General features: G+C 39.8%; 1 protein-coding gene and 1 long non-coding RNA gene across 14 annotated transcripts in view; one reads left to right on the top strand and one right to left on the bottom strand.

The window, feature by feature from the left end:
• LOC122887872 (RNA-binding protein Musashi homolog 2) overlaps positions 1-27,537 on the bottom strand; it is a 239,742-nt gene that overhangs the window by 26,232 nt on the left and 185,973 nt on the right. For 6 of the 12 annotated variants that reach the window (XM_044221500.1, XM_044221503.1, XM_044221507.1 and 3 more), the window contains exons 10-11: positions 22,747-22,821; positions 2,719-2,838 (exon numbers count right to left, since the gene is read on the bottom strand). In XM_044221500.1, coding sequence (XP_044077435.1) covers positions 2,719-2,838; positions 22,747-22,821 — 195 coding nt within the window. The remainder of the gene's footprint in view (positions 1-2,718; positions 2,839-22,746; positions 22,822-27,537) is intronic. The other 6 variants (XM_044221504.1, XM_044221509.1, XM_044221505.1 and 3 more) reach the window with 2 other exon arrangements.
• On the top strand, positions 9,728-27,408 carry LOC122887874. Of its 2 annotated transcripts, none has more exons than XR_006380630.1 (4): positions 9,728-12,955; positions 23,388-23,438; positions 26,470-26,648; positions 27,148-27,408. It is a non-coding gene; the product is annotated as an uncharacterized LOC122887874 (long non-coding RNA). The 2 variants fall into 2 exon arrangements; XR_006380629.1 differs by having other exon boundaries at positions 27,127-27,408.

Genomic DNA, 27,537 nt, shown 5'->3' with positions numbered 1-27,537 from the left:
AGCAGATGTAGCCATGTGAACACTGTTGATGTTGGCAGAATATTGCTGCGTTTCCACAGCAGGAACTTTTTCCAGGGATTAGGAACCTTTGGAGGAACTCAGGGCGTTTCCACAACAGGGACCAGGGTCTAAATTAAGTTCCAGGGACATTATTTTACTCCTCAAAAGGTCGGGGGGGAACTTTCCAAAAGTACAGGAACTTTCGGGGTAGGGCTTGCTGCGCTAAACATTTCTGATTGGTCGAGCTCCAACCGGTGGAGGAGCAAGTGGTTTGACCCTCTGGATCACAGGCCACCCTTCTCTGGCGCAGCGGCTCAGCTACTGCGCTGCTGGAAGCCGTGGTGGAAGACACGGAAACGGATGACAGTTGAAGGTAAATCACATACAGCCCACATGATGCTTGTTAAATATTATAACGTTAACTGTTGTCATGCTATTGCTACCCTAGCCAAAAACTAACTTTAACTACATGCTAATGCCAACCACTAATGGTGTAGAATTGTGGTGTTCGTAAGGCAAGGATTGGCTAAATCGATTGTAGAAAATGATATCTTGTTAATGTCGTTGAAGTAAGACACAAGGTCCTTATGCTGAATTGCAGGGGATGTGTTTAATAAGTTAAAACAATAGAGTTATGCAGCTGTGTGATGGGTGTAATCTAATGGGTGTGACTTGCCTAATCTTCGTGGGTCTTTAGACCGCGGTGGAAACGCACACAACAATGGGCTGTAGGAACCTTTTAGTTCCTTGAAAAGTAGTTCCTGGGAATAAAAGTTCCGGGTACTTCGGGTGGAAACGCGGCTAAAGGTTTAATATGTCTATAACTTCTGTTAACGGAGAGTAATACTACCTGGTTGAAACTGTATTGCAATCTGCAGAAGGTAAATATACGTGTGTGTATTTCTAATACTGAACCAATTCTATGCACTTCGTAAAAGTCGTGATGCTATTAGCGTGTTAGCATGCTAGGGCGCTAACAGCACATAGCGCGTTAGCATGCTAGCGACATCAGCATAGCTTTCATTGTGGTGGCAGCCCACTTGTGTTGGTGTGTTTGGTGTTGTTAGCTAAGACCTAAAGCTAAAACTACCTCGGTATTAGATTATTATCATACAGTACTATGCAAGCTTGTGATTTGATTAAAGTGACTGAGGTGACGGGCATTCATTAGACAGAGAGGACCAGGAAACTCTCCTTGGACTCTGAGGAGTAAGTTAGATGTATCCCGCCTGCTACAGCTTCTTTCTGAACTGTTGCCACCAGCCAGAGCACCGTGTTGGGACTGTTGCAGCGTCCAGCCTGAAATCTACTCACAGTCTTTCCCCACCATTCCTCGTCTGTTCTCCATCTTTCCCTTGCTCATGCTTCAGGTAACATCCCATGGACTTGTGAGTACAAACTAACATTGCATGTGTATTTTATTTTGGTAGCTTGCACTAGCAGGTGAAGCAGCCATTTGTTGTAGGCCATTTGCTTCCAAGCCCCGTCTCAGGCCTGCATCGTTTTATTTTTGGTTAAAGAGCATTATTTTTTATTTCAGTTTCAGTGTGTGTGCGTGTGTGAAAATTAAAATGTTTGGAAAAGGTTAGAGGGGAAACGCACTTTAAGAAGTGCTTCTTAAGTCTTTTCAAAGACTCTTTGTGAGACTTAAAACACTGAAACTAAATCAACCTAAAAGTACATTAGCCTGGCTTAGATAATCAAACATGGCTGTTGGGCTGACACAGCTTGTGCAAGGCTCTTTTTAATGTGTATCAGTATGTGGGGTATAGTGTGGACATTTTAATGGTGTGGGGAATTTTTTGAAGTTCATGGTTTAATGGACTGTGTTTATAAATGAGATATTGAGCTGCACTTGAAACTGTGATTAATGGCAACTTTTTTGGGACACTCATGTGTCAGCGCTGTGTAGGGTGTGTATGTAAAGTTTAGTTAAGTGTTGTGTCGGAGCTGTGAAGGATTTTTAAGTAAGCTGTATTTCCTAACTAAATGGCTTAACAGAAGCTTTATGGAGGTTAGGTATTTTAAACACATTGTAGGGTCAAATTGTAAATTTTGTAGAGGGAATGACTGATCTTTTAATGTCTCAGACGTTGTTTACCTGATTTCTGGTTTACTATGTTCATATGTTTAAGTTTAAACAATGTTTAAATGTATTCTGCTGTGTTACAGGAAGTTAGTGATACTAACAAGAGTTAGTTAATGTATTTGGTTATTAAACATAAATGATAGAATGTTAATATTATGAAATTTGTTTTTCAATTTCATTTCATTTGTTAAAATGTGAATTGTGTTAATGCTAAGTAATTATTCAATGTAAGTTTGATGCAATACACACAAAAAGAGTTGGTAAAAATGTGAAAAATTGACTATTATCAGCAACTCAATTTTCACAGCAATTCTCTTAAATTTTACTCAGTTTAATCAAGTCTGACGTAATTCATATGCTGACTTTCTTTAAGTTGATTGAAATCATTTTCTTGACTTTTTGATGTAGGTTCTACTCAATTATTAGTCTTACAGTTACTCTATATTATTGAGTTTTCCCAACTCAAAATACCAAGAAGTTCACTAAACTTACAAAAAATGCTGCAGTCTAAACTCAAATTGTTGCCGAGTGTGTGCATGTGGGCTCGGGGGACTATGTCTATGGGGAGAAGCAGAGCAGGAGAAGTTGGAGAGAGCAGCAGCCACACAGAACATGGACAGAGCGTTTACCTGGCCCTGTGCTCTGTGGGTACGCCAAGTAGCCGCCTCTTCCACGGGCCCCCCTACCTGAGCCACGCGCTGCTGCTACCGCCGCTGCCGCCACCGGTCCGTACGCTGTCGCTGGGAAGCCTGCAGGCACATACACACACATACACACATACATCACTTCCTGCACATGGATGAGTACGCCCCAGAGCTACAGGAGAATGTTGATACCAGCACTGAGCTATGGGATAAAACTACAGCTGCCAAAGACAGGGGCTCATGTCACGGCGACATCTATCAGCAGACTCTTACTGAACCCTCTGTGATATTCAAAACCCTGCAGACCCACTGATCCACACACAGAAACAGAAAGATAGCCATGAGCAACTCACCAAATATTAGATTAAAATAAAAATAACTGACAAAAGTGCAGCTTTAACATACTTGTTATGATCATCATGAGGCAAATATAAAATTATTTTAAAACCATATAAGAAAAACAGTTTATGATTTTATGATTTAAAACTTCACAAACAGTAACTTACACTAGAGTGATTATATTGGAATATTTACAATGAAATGTACTTTAAACCAATATCCTCTAAATTTTCCGTTAAATGTCTGTCCAACTGAAAAGGTGCAAATTCTTATTCATCTTTAAAACTAAGTCCCTGATTATATTAGTGAAAGCATTTGGCTCTGGGGGGTGTTTATGTCACATGCTTTGGATGAAAGATTACAGCCACTTCAGAACTGCAGACATGGGCATAACAGCCCTACCTCTGGGGACTATCCCTGCATTTTGTTCGGGAATGCTCCCAATTACTGGGAGTTTCTATGAAATCAGAATCATCCACTGTAATGCAAGAGGCAAAGCATTCCACGTTTTTTTTTTTGTCGGGCTATTTAGGTAGAAGATATACAGTAGAGAAACATTTCCCACAATCAGATGGAGACATCTGTTGGATGATTTGTAATTCAGAAGAGACTTCAATCTGTTATCTTATGTGAACACTGAACAAGTATCTTGTGTACCTTTCTTCTTATGTAAACAGTCTTATGTAAACATTGAGATTTCTGAAGCTTTAAGCTTTAAAAGTAGGTCCAGCATTCATATATCTATCCAAATTGTCAGTTTATGATACATTAATAAGACCTAAATCCCATGCAAATAAAAATCCACTTCTTTAGGGTCTGATTATTCCAACAAATATCAGCCTAATAATCAGTCTGTAATTAAGCCAGCGCAGTATCTGTGAATTGTAATTACATTGTTGGCCTTAATGAACACAGTAGCTAGAGGTGGCTGACAGGGGCTAGTCCATGCCCAGGGCCTGGCCTCTTCTCTCAGCACAGGAATGGCATGTCATTAGTGGTGATGAGATTCCTCACTCTGGGCTCAACACCGTCTATGCCTAATCAGCCTCCTAAAATTATCTCCACAGGAAATGCTTTTCTCACAAGCAAAAAAAATGATCTCCAAATTCCCTCAATTGGAGTTTTTCTTGATTTCTTTTTTAGCTGAATGTGTGTGCATGTGTGTGTTTTTCCAATGTTTTGGCCATATTCTGGAGACTGTGGTTTAGACATTACAAAATGGCACGGGACACCTTAGAGGATTATTTTTTGAATGCTGTCGAGGTGAGAGGAGCACTAGCGGGTGACCTATTTTCCGAGTGAGCCTTGTACTGCTATTCCACCAAGAGGGGCTCACACAAAAGACTGATGAGAGGGAGGGAGGAGGAGGAGGTGAGAGGGCAGGGTCAGATGAGCTGCAGCCAAAGAGAAAAACACGCTTTTCATCAGCCGGCTGAGAAGGAGGTAATTCACAACTCTGTCGACACAATACGACCATGTATGTGTGTGTTGGGCGTGAGGTGCCATCATGCTGCGACTGGCAGGCAGGTGAAGAAGAGAAAGAAATGCCACTTTTCCCCCAACTATCTAACAGCTCAGGCGAGAATAAGGCGGCATGGTGACAGGGGAAAAAGAATACAAAAAGGCAACTAAAATCAGCAGCATTTATGCCACTGCAACCGCACCACACCAGGAACTGATTTCAACAGCTCAAATGATGTTCTCCGCCTCTTTTCACAAAAACACAAATCAACTCTGATACTATGCTAATGATGGCCATGCACCCCTGCATTTCCACTTACAGTGTCCCCATGGTTGCTGTGCGGAACAGTGTTTCATGCAGCACTCTCCACCTCTTTTCCCTCCCTCCTTTCCTAAGTGCTGAATCTATCTTCCCCTCGCTGCCATTGTCATGACACCTCCAATAGACCCGCTGGCTTGGAAGTTAGTTGCGGGCAAAGTTGTGGTGAGAGATTAACTTTGCAGGATTAGGTGGGTTAATTAATAGATGGCTGCTGCTCATTGTTTTGTGCTCACGCTGTAAGAAGCCACCCAAGAGAAGCGCTGCAGCATTAAATCAATTTCATGGCCCTTTTATTACTGAGGAGATAAAGCCAATATTTAGCTTTCAATTCTTCACAATTATTGGGCCCCTGCTTTGCCACTTGAGTGGCTGCGCTTGGCTGGGGACAAGGACACATCTGTTTATGAGCTGTGGAGGCCCGGGGGCCTTGGTGTCCGGACTCTGGGGAACTGTCCTCAGCTTTTCTCTCCTCAAGCCTGTGGCATAGAAATTCAGCCTTCTTCAGGAGCACACACAGAAAGGAAGAAAGATTAGACCTAAAGAAAGATGAGGACTGTCAAACATATCAGACATTTCACCCCTTCTCCAAGCAAAAGAATTACATTTTCTCAACACAAACATTAACATTTCATAAAAATATTTATATTCACAACAGTTGCAAATTTCTACAGAAATTTCCCAGTCTGAAATTATTCTATGTAGTAACTCTCTACACTCCCTACAAAAAGCTTTAACTGACATTGTATTCTATATCCTTACAGCTTTGACATTAACTTGTATTTTTCTATCCATCCAACTCCACTGTTTACAAATATACACCAACATTCAGAAAATGATGCAACTGTTACCTATATGTATCCATATCCTTCCCTACCTATAATAAACTTCCAGCTAAAGTAACTTGCCAAACAGAATGGCATGTCAGATTCATGGTATTGTCAGTTCTGTGCTAAAGGAGAACAATGTGCATCCAGAGAACATAAATCTCTATTTTCATGACAGTGCATAGCACATGCCGACACTTTATGCCTGTAAAGTGTAATTTTTCTTGGGTGCACACCAGTTCTTTTCTACCTGCAAATGTATTTTGTGAGTCTCTGTGAACTTGACTGGACTGAACTAGGAGGAGAGACGCAGTAGGGGCAGTGTCATAGTTATCAAACAGCACAGTGGAAAAAGCTTTGTTTTCTCTATTACAAAACAGTCAAAGCACTAAAGAAAAGGAGGTGATGTGATTGGTCAAATTAATTCTAGCCCCCATCATGACCACTTATGATGTATTCCTCCTAATGTCACCATGTTTTCAAGCTGCTCTGCAGTTGCGTTGCACGATTTTAACAACAAAATGACCAAATGTCAGTCACCATGCCCTGAGATACCCATGTTGGACCCCACATTGCCTAGTATGTGTACGTCATCTAGTATAGACGTTGAACTCTGGACAGGAGGAAGGTGATGAAGCCGGGTCAGCTGACGCATAGTGACCCCTACAAATTGACCTATACCCTTTGTAATTTTGTTGTATGATCTTAACTTGTGCTAATAAACCCCTAAAACTCTAAACATTACCTCTGATATTTCTCCTGATGTACTATTTCTGATACATTCCTGCAGATCTTTTTTGGCATACTGCCTTTCTAGCCACAGACTTACTTTCTGATCCCATTACTCTGAAAACGTCACAATGAAAAGTTGTTGCATTATGCATCAATAAGGTCCTATTTATGTCCTACCAGACTGACAACAGCTTGACTGATGTTAATGTAATCTGTACTGTTCTCTGGCCCAAAACTGCCAGCAGCAGCTCCCCCGTCATTGACAAAGGAGCTCCATCAGTCACAGAGCACTCCATTCATTTCTGCTATAAGAAGACTGTCAACTATCTAATGCACAGGAGGAGCCCAGGGACAGCTGATATTCTATGGATGAAGTAGCCTATGCCCACATTTTAATATCTCGGACACTGAAATCTAATAGGGACTAGCACAACACTAATACTTCATATTCACTTGAGATCTCAAATGGTGTAAAGTAAGGATACATTACAAATACAGTGTTTATAAAGTGTGAATAATGTGTAGCATAAAAGTTTTTACCAAGATTTTAGCTGAACATTAAACCAAACTAGCGAAAAATAACATGACATGCTACAATTTACCATTGCAGTGCAGTTAACCAGGGTTAGCTTGCTGGCTAACAGAGTTTTCATGCTACACTGGTTAACACAGTAGCTTGGTTTGGGAAAGAGGCTTGTGAACAAGCATTTCAGCCTGCAGCTAGTCGATTTTGGGGGCTGACAGAAAGAATGAGACAGATGAACAGTATAGAGCAGAGATGAGTGAAACAGATGAACAGAGGAGGACAGCAGCCACATCAGTAGAAGAGGAAGACAAAGAGAAGAAAGGACAAAGAGAACAAGAAATTGATGGAGAAATAAGGCCAGGACACGGGTGTCTAATTAATTCTCAAGGAATTCTGTTTCGTATTTTGGACAAGAAAAATATGCCAAGAAATTTGATTATATTATACTCTGGTTAAACATAATAGCCACACCCACAATAAAGTGCTATTCTTCCACACCACTAAATCAAGTAAGTGTTGTATGGTACTGTTACAAAGGAAAATATCTTTTATGAAAACAAAACAAAGGAAAATAATCTAAATTAGTACTGATATATTGCAATGTTAAAATGCTCCCCTAAAACTGTTGCATTAACTATTGAATTTCACTATTAAGTAAGAGTGAAGAAGAAACAGTAAAAAACTAGATGCTATAAAAATGTTTTAAGTAGTTATTTTAAAGAATGGTCCCTCTCAGAGTATTAAATTATTTATAAGTTGTATTTTAAGTTTGTACAGTAGTAGGCATAATGGAATTGCACGGTATTCTAGAAGATTATTTCATTTTTGCATGTAAGATCTTACATGTAATTTGCAAAGTATCTAATACAGTTGTCACAATGAAAATAAGTAGAAATGCTCATTCTTCAAACTTACAGTAAGTACGATAGCTGGGTAGATAGATTTTGTTACTTGCTAACTCTGCTGCTAAAATATACAATTTGAAATTAAACTGCCATAACCAAAGTGTATTTAATGATGGACTATTGATGAATGAATCTCATTGTAAACAGATACATGGCAATCAAACAGAAGGCTGATTTAAAAAAAACAAACAGTTCTGCCTGTTTGCCTTAAAAAAATCTAATTTCTAATTATCCAAAAAAATTCTATTTTGCATTTGTATCATAAGAGTGTTGATTAATTATTCATATAGGTTTCACTACAAAACAGTTTTGCAAACTAGAATACCAAAGATATCAATGCATTGATGTTCAATACAAATCAAGTAAGTGTTGAACCATGTATCCTATTAAGTTACATGTTGTGGTTTACGGTACACACTCCTTCTATTCAACTGAGTAGTTCATATAATAATTTAAAAAGTTACAAGGAAGAACCAACAGAAATATCTGAGCAAGTTCAATGTAAAAAAAAAAATTTAGACAAATTAAGAAATCATATAGGAGGTGCATGTTTTTTCCTATCACTGTATGACAGTAAGAAGGACAAGCCAGAGAAAAAAGTCATAGCAGAGGCAGGGAAGCACACTGCCGCCTTCTCACAGGAGGAGGGAGGCATTCTGTCAGAGATGGAAAACTGACTCCACTTCACATTTTGCTTCATTAATAACCTTTGATAAGATATAGAGAAACAAATAAACAAAATAAATATATATATATATATCAAAGTAACAAAAGAGACAGCCACCTAGCAAGACATCTTTTCATCTCCAGACTGACAAGTGTCCCATTGTTGTCATCCTTCAGCGCTACTTTGTTGTTGTTGAAAGCATCTCTGGGTTGTTGTTATCAAAGGCATAAATCACAGAGCTGGAGAGAGCCAGGTGGCTTTCATATGAACTGCTGCACACATGCTCATGTCTCACCTCTCCTCTGATCAGCAGAGACCTACAGTACACACAGAGGTTTCCCCTCACATAAAATACAGACTGGTGTCTGGGAATGAGCCAGAGAGAGAGAAAGAGCATTTACATGCACAACAATAATTCAATTATAACCAGACTAATGCAATACGCATATTATTGCAACTCTCATGTAAACACCTTAACCGGGTTATCTTACTCACATTAAGGTCCTAATCAGAGTAAGCATAACTTGATTAACAGAGCTGGGCTGCTTGTCAATCATTCAAATGAATCTTGCCATGTGTATGTCTGGTTTCTTTCAGTGTTTGGATTCTGTGCACGTGCCACAAAGGTCACACAGTAAAGAGGATGCCAAGCGTATCTGAAACAGAACAGCTAGAGTAGAGATGTTGTAAAAATTAAACAAAAAATTTAATTAAAATTAAACAGTAAAATGGCAACTCAAGTGCTTACATGAAGATGTCCTTTAAATTGATCCACTCCAAAATATTTTACTCCTTTGTTCTATTAGCCTGTATTGCCACATGTCCTTTTGTACATCAACTTGACTGTTAGACAGCTCAGTTAAACTTGGGATACTGGGGAAGTCAGGCTGCTTCATTTTAATTTAACTACACCCTAGTAAAAGGGGCACTCCGCTGATTTTACACATTAAGTTCAATTTACTCATCTGGCTTGATGATGTTATCAGGATTATCTCGGCTTGAGCTTGGAGACTACAGATTTAATTTGTCTAATGAAAGACAAGTTGTATCGGAATTGAAGGATCCAGTGTTTTTGGAGCTTGACCCATACTAGGGACTAAAAGTCAGGATATATCTGCCTCTGATGCCTCAATTTTGACAGTATCCCACTTACTGTGTGCTACAAATGGTTACGATGAACTGCAAAAAATGTTGAGGTTTTTCAACTATAATAATGAAATAATAATCTAAAAAGAAATAATAATAATAAAAACATCACTGAAACATACCACATCCCATTAAAGGAATACAAATACAACAGCTTTGAGAAGAACTACTGTACAATACTGAGGCCATCACAGATACAGCTACACTTCAGTATGATATCCCAGTATCATGAGATACTGCTGCTGAGAAATGGGTTGATGTGTTGATTAGCATAACAGCTGCTCACGTCAACTCCTCAACGGCATTTAGCGTTTTTCCACAACAGCTGACCACACAACATGATGTATCTCTTCATGAGCCAGGCTATTGCCATTTGAGAGCTTTTGCCGTGAAAAACTAAATTCTCTCAAGTGTATATGTCGTAATACCGTTGGGAGTGCTCTAAATACAGTATAGTGCCAACATATTGGCTCTACACAGTATGATGAGAATAGCCAATTTTCTATTGCTCACTGATATGACCATATATGACTTCACTACTGTATGTGGATATGTGTGGGTCCCTGTCAATGTGTTTGTTTCTGTGTGTGTCCCTTTGCCTAAGCCGTGGCTCTTTTTTGCCAAAGGTAATGGTTTCTGTATGTAATGAAACCATTTGGCACACTGATCCTTTGCCATTAAGACTTTGTGGCTTTTGAGTGGGGAGAGAAAAAGTCAATTACAGAAGTGGAGTGAGCCCAGCGCTCAGCAAAGCCTGGCTTTATGGTAGCAATTGCACAAGTATCTTACACCTTTGAACAAAATGATGAGGCCAGGAAGGAGATATATTTGGTAAAATTTCAACTGGGTAACCTTTCAGAACCACACAAAACAAAAATCCACCCTGCTGCAAGAGAACTGCTCTGTCCCTTTACAAGACATAATCATGTACTAAAATTAGTTTGACACACCAAGTCATCTTATCCACTGTAATCATTAAACCATTACAAGAGGTTGGATAGAAATGTATAAATTACAATGTATTCTGAATTCACATGCCACACAAACATGCATCTACAGTTACCATACTGCAGATGGTAAAGATATAATGGGATTCCTGTGGATTTCTCCACAGGAAGGTCAGAGGTGAGGTTGAGCTACAGACTAGCCTCGCTGGAGCTAGTAAGGACTGAGTGATTTGCTCAAGGACACTTCAGCAGGGTGGATTCTTGCTGACGAGGGGGCTCGACCCAGAGCCCTTCAGCTGAAGAGCAGTCTCCATCCTCACTATGTTGTCTGTCAAAACTAGCATAATGAATTGCAGATTGCCTTACCAGTTTCTATATTACATGATGCATACTAGCTATATATGACGTTAGCCCTGAATGAATCAATCATAAATTAGAATGAATAAAAATACTTAATACGTTTTATTATGATGTTGCTCAAAATACTCTCAACTTGGAAATAACTGCAGCCTCTGAAACTGCAAACTCTGCATACACATCACACAGCTCACTGTGTGTGAGTGACTGTGTGGTGTAGTGGACTCAGTGTCTTTTACTTCAGTTCTCAGTGACAAGAGTGCCGTTTCTTTGTAGTTGAAGTGCATGACTGCATAGCATCAAAGAGGACAAACTAGGCTCTTTATTGAAGTGTAGCCGCACTTTCGACCTCCTCTTTGTACTCCTTCCCATGCACTTCAGTAAAAAGGAAACTGCTCCTATGCTACAGAGCTGATCTAAACACATTCTGCTTCCACACAAGCCTCAACATAACTCTCAGTCACTCATACACAAAAAAATAGTTAAAGGAGGAGGAATGGAGAGCAAAACAATAAGGTGAGAAAAAAATGCATTTCAAAAGAGAGGGGAAGTCTGCCAGAGTAGATACGGCGAAAACATTTAAATCCATTTGGTTCAGGAAACAGTGACACTGGTTTGTGGATGGGACAGGGTCTTGGTTCACAACCCTAATATCCAAGGCAGTTCATGATGGTGACTTAAATAGAGAGAGACAGACAGTGAGGACACAGATGTCTGACCTTGCAGTGGTGCTTATGTAATGGTCTGCTTCAGTGCATTTAACTGCAGTGTTCCTTTCCAACCTGGGATCAGTAAAGGCAACATGTCTCTGCAGTCCAATCTCCTCTGACATCAGCTCTGACACTCAGAGAGTATGAAAAGGTCCTGTGAGCTCTGAGTGAATCAGTTGTTATGGCCCTGCATGTGCGGTCCCCATAGAGCCAATCATACTAATTAAACTAGACTACTTAAGCCTCCTCTCATTAGTGTCCAAGTAAACAGCCTTAATTTTTTATGCATTTTAATGTCCATCTCCCAGTTCTGAGGGTGGCAGTGGAGGGGACAGATGAACGATAAAGGGGGATAATTTCAGGTTTTCAGAGTTTCAAAGTGTCATTTCACCATTCAAGTTAAATATGTGTTTGTGGATTTGCACTGATCAGTGCGAACTTGCTTTTGTAGGAATTACTAATTTAGCAGGAAAAAAAGAATGTATTAATGTTAGTAATCATAATAATAAAAAGAAGCAGCTTTGCTGACATTATTTCATGAACATGATTTTATAGCTAAGTTAAAACACTAACAGACTCCATTATATGTTAGTCAGCTCCATGCACTGCAGTTACACAATCTGCTCCAGATACCAGGGGCAAGCAGGGTAAAATGTGGCATGACCCAAAAATAGCACTGCAACATTGGCTTCCACTTGATTACTGGAGCTGTAAGCAATGTTTCCACACATGGGCGGAGGTATACAGAGGGCTGTGTGCCATGATTATGAATATATGCATACATGTTTATATACGTATGTATGGTCCATGCACTAGGGAAAGAGTGGAGAGCAACTGGAGGGCTATTAGCCCAGTCAGCAGTAGGGAGGGATGGAAGGATAGAGGAAAAGGAGGAGGGAGCTGGGTAGAGACCTAGCAAGTACCCAACTTGCTCGGCCTGGAGCTCTCGAACAGTGGGTGGCATCAAAACAACAGGCAGTAGACACTGAGCATGATCTCACAGACACACATATTGTACTCCTCTGCCTACTTCCATGTCTGTGCTCCTTTTCTGTTCTCCTGCTGGTCTCCAGCAGTGTCCAAAGGTGGCAGTCATGTACGAGGCAGGGCAGCTCAAGTTTCATTTCTAGACCAGCAGCTCAACAGTCGAGACATAATGAGCTTTAGCGTTGCCACTCTGCCTCTTACAGCAGCTCATCTTCCCCACCACAGGAACCTAGAATGGGGGTCTCCATAGCAGACTGTTTGCCTGCTTCAGAGTGTGAGGATGTCTCTGCTGTCCTAGGGTGAGTTAAGAACTGGGCAAATGAGGTGAGCCTTCTCTTCCACTTTCAGTAAATAGTCAGCATTTCAGCGTTGCCTGTGTCAGACTGCAGTAGCTGGTTTTGCAGAGACAGGTGCTCACACACCCCAGGAGGCACACATGCATGTGCACGTGACCTGACTTGTGTGTATGTGAGCATGCAGATAGAGCAGTACACACTGAATCTACACAGAATGATAAAATGAAATAAATAATAAATAAAATAAAACCATACCACAAAACATATATTAACAAAACCACTAGTGCTCCTGTGAAGCGCATGTAGGTGGAGTGCTGCTACACCTGTTGAATCCATCAGCCACCTCTATTCCATGTCCAGGAAAACACATACGGTACTTTGGTAGCCTATAGTGTCTCCCTCTGACAACAAAGCATATGTACATAAAATGGATTTGAGGGCTGTTAATGGAGAGCAGAGCTGATCTGAGAGCAGTCTAGACTACACACACAGAAGTAGACAGGGCGTGACATACAGTGCTATCTACTGACGTCAGAGCAGCACACTCACTATTGTCACAGGGAATGGAGTCATGGCCTGGGGAGCTCAGAGAGTCTGCATGTGCGATGGTGTGTGTGTGTGTGTGTGTGTGTGTGTGTGTGTGTGTGTGCACATGTGAGTGAGTGTGCAGTCAGCATTGCTGTGGAGACAGTGAGTCAGAGAGGCAGACAGGATAGCAGAGAGACGGCCCTGGTAAAGTCCCTCCACCTCCTTTGCCTTCATACGCAGCCTTGAAGAGTCTTTGATTGTGTCAGTTTTATGCCTGTGTGTGTCCAAGTGTGTGAGAGAAAGATGCATTGTGCATGGTCGTTCAAGTGTGCGAGGTCACGACGCTCCTTGTCAGGCCCTATTTTAAGGCCTGCGACTCATGGAGTGCCCCGGCCTCCACAGACCCATTGGGCTAATGATCAGCCTTGGCAATTAAAGCCAATCTGTGAGTCAGTGTGGCATCAGGAGGGCCATCTGCTTCCAGCCCTGTAGCACTCACTCTGGCCTGTGGGACCACTTGCTGGGGTCACAGCTCACCCAGCTTGTAGAGAGATGGTCACAGGATCGAAGGAACAATCTGCTGTATAACTTCAATAGAAACCTGCTCTACCGATAGCACTGCTGTGTGTGCCACCGCCACATCTCCTGAGTGCAGTAAAAATACAAACAGTGGGATCTGTCTTATGGAGGACAATGTGGCATGCACCCATGACACAGGTAAGCTCCTCATCAGCCTCAGGCCAGTGATTTTTTCCACCTGCTCCAGTACTGTAGCCAAAAAGTGGGGTACTTATTGTACTGAAATGGGAAATATAAGATGTCTGAATACTTAAGAGAGCTTCAGATCGGCTGATAATGACTGCGCATGGTGTTCCAAACTACATCATCATCCACAATGGAAGTAATGAACTATAACCAGCAACAAGAGAGTTTCATTGGACAGAAAGTTTGAAAAGGCATCTTCCACACTTTTAATTAGTGGGCCAGTAGGGTCGATGTTGATACAATGGCGTCTTCTCTGGATCCACATGAGGCTAGAGCTGTACTGGAGCCATGCCAGTTTGCTTATCTGCACCTGGAGTCAACTGTACTGAAATGAATGGAGCAGAGTTCTTGTAGTCAGACTCTAACTGGATGTAAATACATTTTTAGTTTGTCTTTGATTCCAACATTGTGATGAACTGAGATTTCTATGCCTGAGGGCCTTTAGTATGAAATGGAGCTACAGGAAGTGTTGAGTTTGCTTTAACACCATGTTAATATAGGAAAAGGTTTGCTTGTTCGTTCTCATCTTCACTTTCGCTCATCAGCAGAGCTTTACTCTATGAAGCTAGACACACTGCACAGCCACCATACCTTCTCGTCCTTGACCACCAACCTTGCAAAAGTTACCTTTGCTTCAAAAGTTCATAGCTTTATACATCTTTCCATCTCCCAACAGCAAACAGTTGTTAAACCCTGGGAGGCTAACTGGAGTTTCAGGCCAATGCCCTGGTGTGACCTCTGGTGCATTTATCATATGCTTGGCTGGCTCTGCCTCAGTTTATAGGGGCATGCAGCCCTCAGGAGGAGTCACAATCATACCAATTGCACAGGTCAGCAGCTCTCTTTCCTTATATGCCACCTGCTGAGAGGACAGCTGCTCCCTGTACCTATATATTCTTCTCCTACAGGACAAGAGAAGTCAAAATGTCAGCAGCCTTCTTTTCACTGTTACTTACAGTTGCAGAGAGCAACATGCACCTTCTATTGGTGTAACCCAAACCCATGCAACATCTGTCACTTTGTGTCCTGTATTTGAGGACAGGACACAGGACAATCCATACTGTACCACGGTGGCCAAGTAAAACATATCTTGTTTCCATGCATATGGCTTTGAATCATACATAAATATACAATATGCATTTTAGCCAGATGTACTATCCCTTAAGCAAGTAGGGGTTAAGTAACTTGAATCAGGACAACTCAACAAGGACAGACATGTGGGTGGTAATGGCAGCCAAACCCCTCGTCCTCTGCGTATGGGACGGTCTCATTGCCAACCAGGTCACCCTGCAGGTTTTCATATTTCGTAGCAAGAGAAGCTGTGGAATTCAGAACCACCTGCTGGGCTGAATCCTGTTTACATCCACACAGAAAGAGAAATCTACTCCACACTGATTTAAGGCTTTTGAAATGTCACTTTCTGTCACTTAGATATGATGGAGTGTACTGCTGTGTCTCAGGCATGGTTGGTTGGTGGAGGTGGAGATACAGAGGGACGGAGGCTACCGCAGTGCTATCCTACTCGTCATATCTGCCGGGGGAAGCAGATCTGACACAGATGAAGCGTGTGACAAGAAAAGGATATGGCAACAAGACAAGAAAAACAGATGGAAAAACCAATCCACCAATGACAACAAATATACACTACACAAACACTGTTATAATGTGTGGTGAGAAAGAGACACAAGATGCAATATATTTTTTTTAGAAACAGCCTGGATAGTTCTCTTTGTCTTTAGTGTTAAGGTAACTGGTAACCCAAAATTACCCACCCCTCTCTTCTCATTGCACCCTTGCTACACTTACCGCTGCCCTCTCCCCTCCTTAATCATCCTTTCCCTCCATTCTTCTACCACTTAAAAGGCTGACTCACTGGACCTGAATTGCTGTTTGTCTGTCATGACATCTGGAGTAGCTGGATGACTGAGTGTTATGTCTTTCTCTCACTCAGCCTGTGTCTCTCCCCTGATGGGACCCCACTAACATCTTCATCCCTGGTTTTTCAGTGTAGCATAATGACCTCCTAGTAGCAGCCCTAATGGAGCCATAATGGTCATTTATGCCAGGGGAGGCTCTGAGGGCACGGCTGTGGAGGCAGCGAGTCGCACAGGAAGACGGGAGAGCAGAGAGAAGCACCTGGTTAAGTCCCTCCACCCTTCCCTTCATACATAGCTCCTGAATCTCAGTCTTTGTATGAATACAGCTTCTCTGTGTGTGTCGGGTGTGTGCATTCAACTGTGCATTCATCATGTGCGTTTAATGAAAGGAACTGATTCAAGACTGGTTAACAATAGAAAGTACAATATGAATGTGTGAGGGGTGTATCCCTGCTTCTGATGTTCACTTCTACAGCTTTTTCACATGCATAATGCACATATGCATACTACATTTTCTTTTTTTAAATTACATTTTTCCTCATACAGACAAGCTTCCTATTCATGCATACAACATACACACAATGGAGTATACTATCTTCTTGTTCTTCTTAAAACTCTTCATATTTCTTCTTCTATATTTGCTGCCACCACTGGCAGAAACTATACTGTACATAAACTACAGTGCATAAGCTTAACTTGCACTTATTGCTAAAAGCTATTTTCTTTCTAGCCATTTGCATTTTAATATGCACAGTAAAACACAAGGTCCTTTCACTGCATACAGTCTTAGCCTAGGGTAATCTTAAAAAAAGACAACAGTTCAATGTACTGTAAGGCTGTGATCAAATAAGATACTTCTTTGAATGTGGCTTTCAACGCCTTAATCACATAAGGTCCTCCAAACTAGTCATCTCATGCTTTAAATGCAGCACATCTTGGGATGTTCCCCAGGGCGCTGAAAGTTGAATAATACAATAGCACATTTATCAGCAAGCTAACACTAATTAGACTGTTGCACAGGGACGAGAATAATGTACAGTAATGTTCCTTATACCTTGTCAGGTCCTGCTTTCTCTGTTTCTAGCTGCATTTTGGGTTTAAGTAGGGAAGAACAGCATCCTATCTAATCCATTAGGTATCTAAGTATAAAAATGTAAAGAGAAAATATGATTATCCTACTGTAGATTTGATGTCCTCAGGCAATCATAATCAAAAAATCATGAAATGGATTAAAAAACAAAAACAAAACAGACATGGCATGAATTTATGGAGAGCATGAAATAAATGTAGCTTCTCTCTAGGTGGCAAAACATTGTGGCTAAGCATTGCTTCCTCAACTTGAAATTTAAGAGAGTATTTTAGCAGATGCAGTAAAGCAAATGTCAGTCAGCTCAAAACAGGACAGCTACATGTCTCACTCCTACTACCACAACATGAGGCGAGGATCTTAATTTCAACAAAACTTTCTAATTTGAAAATCTGTGCAATGCAATTTTAACCTGCAGTATCTAGGGAATGGTGCGTTCTTATATGTCTGATTGAATTAAAATGAGGTACAAAAGGACCTCACTTTGAGTCTGAAATACTTTAAATTTTAGTTTGCTCTTTGTCGCCTGACAAATGTTACCTCTGAAGTCTGATCATTTAAGTCAAGTTCTGTAATGCTGATGTGTGCTGTATTTTCATACTTTGATTCTTGCCCCAGCTGCCATCCAGCATGAGCAGAACAGTTTACAACATTGTTTATAGTGAATGTTACTTTCAAGTTTTCTTTGTGCTAATGCAGAAATTTCTCAAAAGCTGTCATAATTCTGAATAACTCACTGACGGTGTACAGTTGTTTTTTCTATCTTTCTGAGAGGAATATCACATTTAAAGAACATTATTTACTATTTCATTTATGGTTAGAATGACATAAGGAATGTGTGGTAATATTTTTGCTAACTGTCAGTTTAAAATGCTTTAAAGTCATATTAACAACAAGCCCTCACTGAGACACACAATCATCCTACAGCTGTATGTTCATAGGCAGCTCTGTGTGGGTTCAATAGCTGAAAATAAACTGAAGCTACACCACTGACATGGGAACTACCTATCTTAGCTCAGCTTAAGTGATACTGATACCTACATTTACAGATATGTAGCACCCTGACATCACTCCAAAGCTATCTGACAATGTTTTCATCTCACTATAACAGCATATGTATTACTGCTTCCAGTTGATGATAGCAACAGTGCAGCAGCTGTTAAAGCATTGGTTTACCCAAACAAAACAAAGGTATTCTCTCACTTAACTCTAGTGGTATCAGCCCAATACACTGGAGGTGAGGGGAGTTTCTCAAAATGTACTGATTAAAACTGTTCACAGCGACATCTGTGGATTATCTAGAGTAACAGGTACACTGATTGTGGAAAGACATGTTGCTATTGAATTTTGTTCATGTAACTTTTCAATACTATGAACATGAAACAAAATTTAATTCACCTCCATTGCATTGGGGTTGCAGCACACATCTCAGAGGCTGATGTCACAGAACCTAGGCAAATAAAGCCAAAATTATCTACATGGCTAGATACCAGAAGACATACAGTAAGTGAGAAAATGTGTTTTGATTGTAATTTGGGTGAATCTACCCTTTAAGTAGTTTGCTAGTGCAGGGTGGGTTTAGCATTATAGCTACTGTGTTCCCCTTTTTAGTAAGTTATCCTCAATCATGCAAATATGTCAATCAGATTGATTAACACTACTCTGGAGTCCCAAACATCACATTTTTTTTGCATTATTTTTTGGAAGCATGTCTTGGGTGTGTGCAAAGGATTTTTGGTAAAAGCAAAGATGATGCTCAATTCAAAGTGAGGTTACTTCATGGACTGAAAATGAATATGGAGATTCAGCTACAACTCAAGAGTGAAAGTGTCAGAAATGTTTGCATTATTTTCTTTCGAAACCACATGATGACAGCAATACAACAAGACGAGTCTGAGGGAACGGTGTTATTTGAAGGTAAAGGCAGTAACAGCCTCAGCACAAGTCCATGGGTCTTCATCTTAAACAGTGGGGATGTTTACATCCACACAGAAAATGGCAACATGACAACATTCACATATCACATGTCACATTTACATGCATACATTACAGTCCCCTCTGTTTCTGCTTTCATTTGACACTGACAATAGCACTGCTTCCCATCAAAGTCCTGTATGTGCAGAAGCTCAATCTGAGAAAACCTTCATGACATTTTTGTCACAATGGGATCAGACACAGATGACTGCGGCAAGTTATTGTGTATCATTGTGCCACAAGTCTCTCGGAAGATAATAACCCTACTAACAAACAAATCAGTGTAAAGCTGAGAAAAATGTGTTACTTAAACATAGTAAACAATCAAGTAATTGTGTCCACTTCGCCAAAGAAAAGCTCTGATGAATAGAAAAAAACAAACAGACTTGTTGTTCTTGGGATGTTGCTAATCATTTGTTACACCTCCTTACCATTTGTAATTCTGAGGTAATGGTAAACATTGCTGTCTTCTTGATTGTCACTACACATGCAGTATGCAGCATCATGTTTGAAATTCAATTCCAGCTTTAGTTCTGGCATAATGCTGAAACGATGCTACACCGAGGTAAACAGTGTGTGATTACAGCAGTGCATATAAAATACAGGTTGGAATATAAAAACTGAGCAAAAATCAGAGTGCACATCTTTATCAAACACTTCAAACCTCTGTCTGTTATCAGTCTGAATGCATTCTGTAATGGCTAAACAGGGGACAAACATATGCTTAAAATATGTGCAAAGATTAGTTCTATGTACTTGTGAAAAACTGAATATATGTCCTATAAGTGAAAAAGAAAATTTGTATATTTTATGATTTCATACTTCAAAAGGAATGTAAAGAGTCTTTTAGGGCCTTATGATATTGAACTCATTTTCCAATCCTCAAATGTTCGACCAAACGCTGCTTGCATTATTGTTTTGCAATTAAAGGTACCCTGTGGCTTTTTCTTCATAACCAAAAATGGTTTTGTTTCTATTCAGTGTTTCAAATCAAATCAAACTATTATGTGCAGGCTAGTAATATTTTCTGCCTCAGAAAACATTTGCAGAGCCCTCTTGCATTTTTTGATGTTGCAAAATCTGCATTGTTAACATCAGCAGTGTTCTCCTAATTTATTGGCACATTATTATGCCAGCAACTGCATTACTGCTCTGCAGTCAGCAGATGTGTCATATATCTATCATGCCACCTCCATGGTTGTGTCATGCATGTGTGTCCTTATACACATGCTGGTAGAAAAGGGTTAGCCCTAACCATCGACACAAACAATACAAGGACCCACTCATTAAAACACTACTCTACAGGGTATCTTTAAGTTGTTCATTCTCTTCGTTTTTATTCTCCTCTCATATTATGATATGTATAAAAAGGTTTACTTTTCAATATTACTCAGCTAATGTATGTAACTACAACTAGCTGTGTCAGAGAAACATCTGTTGATATTAGTAGGTGTTCTCCCCACCAAAAATAATTGTACAGTAACTACTAGTTTGAACACAAATAAATACCACTGTCTGAGTTTGCTCTTTGGGAAAATGCTTTGATATATGATCGCTTGCATGGACAACAATTGACAGATAGAGGATGATGTAATTTACATCAGTAATATGTGAAGGTCTCTAAGTGCATTAAATAGTAATGATGTCTGTGCTATGATGGAATAATTTGTAAGCAACTCACGGCACACAAATACAGACACGTAGAAACATACTGTGATCAATATCAAACGCACTTTGTGATCAATGTTGGAATTAATTGGGAGTGTCACAAGGACCAGAGTGCTAAGTTGTCAGATACTGTTTAACAGCTGTTGAGCTGGTGACTGACAGTCTAACTTGCTGCACTGAATGCTGTCTTTTTTTTTTAGGTTGTGTTGTATATTTCACTTCTCTTTTAGGTTCTGTTTTCTACACTTCCAACATAACAGCTTTGGTTTCTCTTTTTCTGTGTATGTCTTATTAAGTATTCTTATTTAATTCAGTGTTTCATCACTGATGAGTGTTTTATTACTGTTTTATCATGACCACTGGACAATTGCCTAACCACTTTCTTCCTGTTAACAGAGGACCCCTGGGGTTTACTGGGTGTAAAAAAGCCATGAAATGCTGCCCGCAATTTACACCTCTGGATCCAGCCTGCTTGGTCCCAGCTCCATTTATTTATAGGAGAGTTTCAGTGAGGCTGTGTACAGTGAGAAAAAGCTTTTGATCTTAAATTGAGGATGCTTTCCACATCTTAGTAAGGAAGGACACTAGTCAATATTTGGCCTGAGGTTATTTAATTTGGACAAGGAGTTTGATTCATGCATTAAAAATTCCAATTACCCTGTCAAGAGTTGAGCGAGCCCAAAGGAGGCTGTTTTAATCATACAGCTTTATCAAACTCTTTAAATTGAGTTTAACATGGACAGGATCATACATTCTGCCTCAGGGAAGGTGATATCCCTTAATTTGTCCTAAACAGTAAACATTTTAAAAATCCATGTTTAACTAGAATTACTTATACGGAATAAATACTGATCGCTCCTTTCCCTATCCTTCTTCACTCACTTTTCACAAGTTCAACTTTTTAAGATGCTTTTACAGAATGTGAAGGATATTCCAAATGTCATATTAGATATATTATGCACACAAAAACAATTATGTACGTTGTTGGAATATGATTCACATTCATATAATTCATATATATCAATCAGTTATCAAAAGAAAGGGTCATTATATTCATAAATTATGCCATTTAAAAAAATTAACAGACCAAAATTGCTTAATTTCTATGCTACTCATGTTCACCCACATTGATGAGTAGGTGCTATTCCCTTTCTTCTGTCAAATAATGTTGTGGTCAAGTATAAATCTAGCATATGTCTGATCTGCAGGTGGTCACAGGTGGAGCTCCTGTCTTACTATTCCTGAATCTATTTCACAAAGATATTACAGAGATCTGAGCTGCTGTCAGATATTTCCCATTCCGTCTTATCAGTGGAAGGAATGATGTCTGGCATGGCAAACAAAGTATGTGTAAAGTCCCTAAATAAAGCATGAAATTGACGGGATGCCTGTCTAAGTGAGGCACCACAGAGCCACAGAATCTCAGGTATAGCTGCTCACCTCCAGACTGCATGCATCCCATTTGGACTTCCATTAAAGTGCCTGGCACTCTGAGTCAACACTTTTAATGCAGAAAATGACTTTATTCATTTTCCATTACAAGAACCATGTTTTAAAATCTGCCTACACAAAGCACTGCTCATTTTTCTGCTTCTTCACAGATGAATTTGCATACATTGGACCACAGAAGACGAAGAACTTCCCCCATTTTAGACATTTGGTCATGGTAGTGTTCAAATATGGGATAAAAAGGAGTAAGCAATTTACTTCACTATACGTCAGCTTTCAAAAGCTAGTTCAGAAATCCAGACACGTAACATACTTTTAACCCTGCAGATTATTTGGTGACTGACTTGTATATTGATGAGCGTGTGTGCTTGTGTTTGTGCGTGTATGTCTGAGAGTGCATTACAGAAATCAGCAACACTGATATTTTAAGAAAGCCTTTAACTCACCAGGGAACTGGTAGCTGTAGCTGGGTGCGAATCCAGTGTATCCGCGGCCATATGTTGCCACAATATTAGGGTAACCTTTGATAGAGAGGAAAGAGATTAAAAAGAGATGAGAAGAGAACTAGAAATAATGTGTATATTATGTACAGATGTGATACCAGTATAGCACAAACACACACACACACGCAGAGAGTAAGATATGACTACTTATATATACACATTAAGAGGTAAACAGATCTTGACAGGTTGGCTTTAAAATTCCTGGGGATCCAAATGTTCTCATTTTGTCAAGCAAATTCTAATGTTTCTTAATACCCTAAAAAATGAAACTACAATAATCCCCATTAAATATGAGTTAGGATTAATTATTACATTTTAGAACAATACTACAATTCTTGTGTGTATTATGTTGCCTTGTCTGACAAAAACCTGCAATAAGCAAGAAGTGATTTATTTCCATGCTTCAAGCCTAATAAAGTGGTGTCATGTATTTATAGCTCATAATGTTGATGGTAGATTGTCAACTGAAAAACTTCGCTGTGTGTGCAGTTTGACAACATGCACCACCCTCAATCAATGGTCAACTGTCACAATTGCATTAACCTTTAATCTTGATCATGCTGCTCTTGTTGTTTGTCCTGCAGGACTTTGTTTTAGGGGTGCTGCCGGATCGTGAGATCTCAGCAATTAATTTAGTGAGTAAAACGTTTTTACAACCTACAAGAATAATGGCCACAACTATAAAAATAGGGCCCAGATTTTAAAATAATTTTCTTTCAAGGGAGGCAGACTGGTGATTTAAAATGTGAGTATTACATAGCTGCTAATATTTTACACAATCTCTCTTTACACTAAGCAAATTACCCTTCATGGATTGATAACCTGTTTCATTATATTTTAACACATTTAAAGGTACCTCAACAGGAGCATTGGAGCAGTTAATAGACAGGGTTTTTTATTTTATTTTATTGATTCCCTCTTCATTCATTGGGGTTGGGTGTCAAGAACTGGTGCCAAATTTGGTGCTGGTTATTAAAGGGTTGAAACCCAAAGCATTGATAAGTTCCTGAAAAAATAGCACTCCACCTGGTTCTTAACTGTCTCATTCATTTTCATTTTTTATTCAACCATAAGTTCTCTGGCATTTTTATAGCTCGGTGTAATAACACTTTATAGCAGGCGCCTTGAAATGATGTTGGCGTCTGTTTATGTTCTGTGCATCTTTAGCATAGCAGAAAGGTCCATGTGTTAATATCACTGGATGCAGTTTGTTAAATAAATGCTGTGGGCAAGGAAGTGATAGCTGCAACTCATTTGCACCTCCAGCATGGCATTCTTTCATTTGTGTGTTGCTGTATTGTTTCAGTAGTTGAAACAAGGTTTAACCAGTAATTAAAATTGAATTTAAAACTAACTTGTTATCTATAGTTTTTTTTTATCCTTTATTTAACCAGGATAGGTCCCATTGAGATTAAAAATCTCTTTTTAAATGAACTCCTGGCCAAGATAGGCAGCATCACAAGATAAAAACAAGTGATTGTAAACAGACAAAAACAAAACAGAAGAACAGACAATACTACAATATATAACATCCCAAGGAACAAAGCGTAGTACAAGCCACGCATCCAAAATATCAGTTTAAGCACAGACACCACAACGATTCTGTCTCTAGGTCTTTCGAAATGGATTTAAAAGCATTCAAGTTATCTCATGAGTTACCAGGGTAACCATTGTTCATATGGGAATCATACGCATGTGTATGAGGGGCCGTACAAGCCATAACACATTCTGAACCTCTCACATACATACATTCTCCTTTCACATACATATATTTTCACCCTCACATTAATCTATTTCATTCTTACAACCACACATTTTCACTCTCATATTCATATACTTTCACTCACACTTTCATACATTTGCTCTCATGTACATGCAGTCAATGTATACATTTAATATTATATATAATATATGTATGTAAGAACAAAATGTACGTATGTCTGAAGAAAATGTATACATGTAAGAGAAGAATGTATGCATGTGTGTGTGAGAGTATAGTGGAAACGGAAGGAGTATAGTGGAAACGGATGGCAGCTCATTTATCGCGCTGTGATTGGCTGAGAAGCTCGAGGTCGGGTCTGAGGGGAGGGGGCAAGGAGAGCGTGATTTACATCTGCATACAGAATGTCACTCTTCCTGAACCAGCCGTCCTCCGTCCACTCTAACCTACACAAACCGCAAACCTACAGCAAAGGCTTCCATGAGTTCACCGGGTCGGGCGTCTGCCAGACCAGCATAACGCCAGTTAGAAGTTAACTTTAACCAGCCTGGTTCTATGTGAGAAAACAACGGCAGAGAGAAACAGACTTACTTGCTGTTTGAGCGTTCCCAGTGAACTCATGGAAGCCTTTGCCGTAGGTTTGCAGTGACAATGTATGAATGTGTGTGTTAAAATATATGAATATGAGAGCAAATGTATGAATGTGAGTGAAAGAATATAAATATGAGAGTGAAAACGTGTGGGTGTAAGAATGAAAATAAATGTGTGAGTGAAATGTATGTATGTAAGAGGGCCAGAATGCATTATGGCTTGTACGGCCCCTCATACATGTGCTAAATGTGTTTAACCAATCAGACTGCTTAAATAGAAACTAGCTCAGACTGTCTGAGGACAGCAACATCAAGTTTTGAGCATGTGGTGTTACCTGACTCCAGTGTTCGAATTAGCCAAAAGAGAAGTGAGCTCCCCCGGAAGCTACAAAGGCTTGAGTTTCGAGGGGTCTCGACAAACTGATAAATAATCATTAGCATTTCTAATGCTGCAATGAATGATATAAAAAATCTAATGTCAAATCTAATGTCTTGTCATCTGTATTTTTAAATGCGTGTGTGCAACTCTGGTCAGTGCGGCTGACTTTACCTTCTGTCAATAATGTGTGTAACATGATTGATTTGGACATGTGCAGAGTGTTTCTTATGTATCATGGCTCATGGACTGCTTTCATGTGTTACTTTGTACTATGTGTATTTATCAGAAAATATTTATGAATCAATTTGGGAAGTTAACATTTTGGTGGTGGTGCGACCTTTTCTTTACATTTCGATCACAGATTTGGCCTTTTATGTGGTGGATTTCTTGTGTGAAAGGTGCTATAATCATGAAGTTCATGACCAGTTATATCAACATTTTAATGGGTGATTATTATTATTATTATTTTTTACAATTAAGGTAAAATGTAACCACAGCCACTGAATTATAAAACTTGCTGAGGATGGCAAATGTGACTACAAACTGTCATCTGTAAACCAAAGTCAAAGTCTATGTGAGGGTACAGACTTGTTTAGAAGTTGTGCTGTCCCTGGGTGGATGGAGAGTTGCAATGAGGCCCAAAGAGGACCCAGTGTCATTAGAAAAATTTAAGAGTAGCAGATGTATTGCTCATCTGCTGTCATGATTCTTATTACAACCACAGACCCACCAGTTAATTAGCAGGACAGTTTTCAGACAGAAGCAGCTGTGGGCAACATATTGAGAAACGGAGTGTCATGGAGCAGGCAGCTAGGAAGTGGGATACAGACAAAACTAGAAATTTGAAAAGCGTGGGTGGGTGAGCGAGTGAGCCTATGTGTGAGTCAGTAAGAATTTGAGCACCATCAAAGGTAATATAAACATAATTAACCCTCTAATTATGGTATATGTCTTTGTCTTTATCTGTTTTCCTCAAGCTATTATCACCTTCAACCATAAGTCTGGACTAAATTACCTATTAAGAGGAAGTCCTTCAGGCCAGAAATGAATCACTGGAGCCACCCTTGATAACTCTTTCGTCATTGTGTGTAAGCTACACCTCAGAAATTGACCTCGGAAACCTCTTTCAGGCTTTTGTGTCCTCAGTTCTCGTCAGGTATGTACTAGCCTGATAAATTGGCTGCAGTTACATTACCATCTTAATGTCTAGATTGTAACTTTTGGGCTGCAGAGCTTATAGTAAATACAACAAGATGAGATATTTCTAAATACTAACTACTAAAATAACTGTTCAATACATATACTGTATTGCATTGCAGTTCTGGAGAAACTATAGAGCTAGACATTTACACATTTTGTCCAAAAATGGCATATATGCACTTGTATGCATGTGTCTACAGCAGGAAAACGTCAAAACCTATTTTGCATGCATGCATATTTGTGTGTGTGAGTATGTGCGTGAGCGTGTGTGTATGAGTGTGAGCATGTGTGTGGATGCTCTGTTCTGTATGCCTCAGAGCCTGTGCCAGCTGGAATCAGAAAGGTTGACCTTGGTCATAAATATCTAATCAGTGTTTGCTGTCCATGAAAAAGTTCAATTTATTCCTGACCCAATGGGAAAATGCCTCTCCCAGACCCTTTCCCCTCTCTCGCAGACAAAAAGAAATGCAACTCAGAGAGGCGGTGAGGGGGACCTTAACCTGGTATGGATGAAGTAGGACGGAGGCTACGCCAGAAAAAAATAGAAATCCTCATCAGCTGCTGATGAGAAGTCATCACCAGGAAGCTACAGATGGATAGCTTTCACAAAACCCCTCATTGTTTGTTTGGTCTGAAAAGAACTGTGATATGATACAATGAAAAGCTATCACGGACCGCAAAATATTGGATATTATGTGTTTGATACTGTCTTACTGTCAAACAAAATAAATGCCAAACTGAAATTGCTGGCTTAGATACCGCAGCTCCTCATACTCCCTTATTTCAACATTTTCTGAAATGGCAAAACCATTTTCCTAGTCTGATGTACTGCATTACAATGGGTT

Source organism: Siniperca chuatsi, linkage group LG14 (assembly GCF_020085105.1).
Source record: "Siniperca chuatsi isolate FFG_IHB_CAS linkage group LG14, ASM2008510v1, whole genome shotgun sequence".
NCBI classification, from domain to species: Eukaryota; Metazoa; Chordata; class Actinopteri; order Centrarchiformes; family Sinipercidae; genus Siniperca; species Siniperca chuatsi.
The sequence above is the reverse complement of the archived record's forward strand: the minus strand, read 5'-3'. Positions and strand labels throughout refer to the sequence as shown.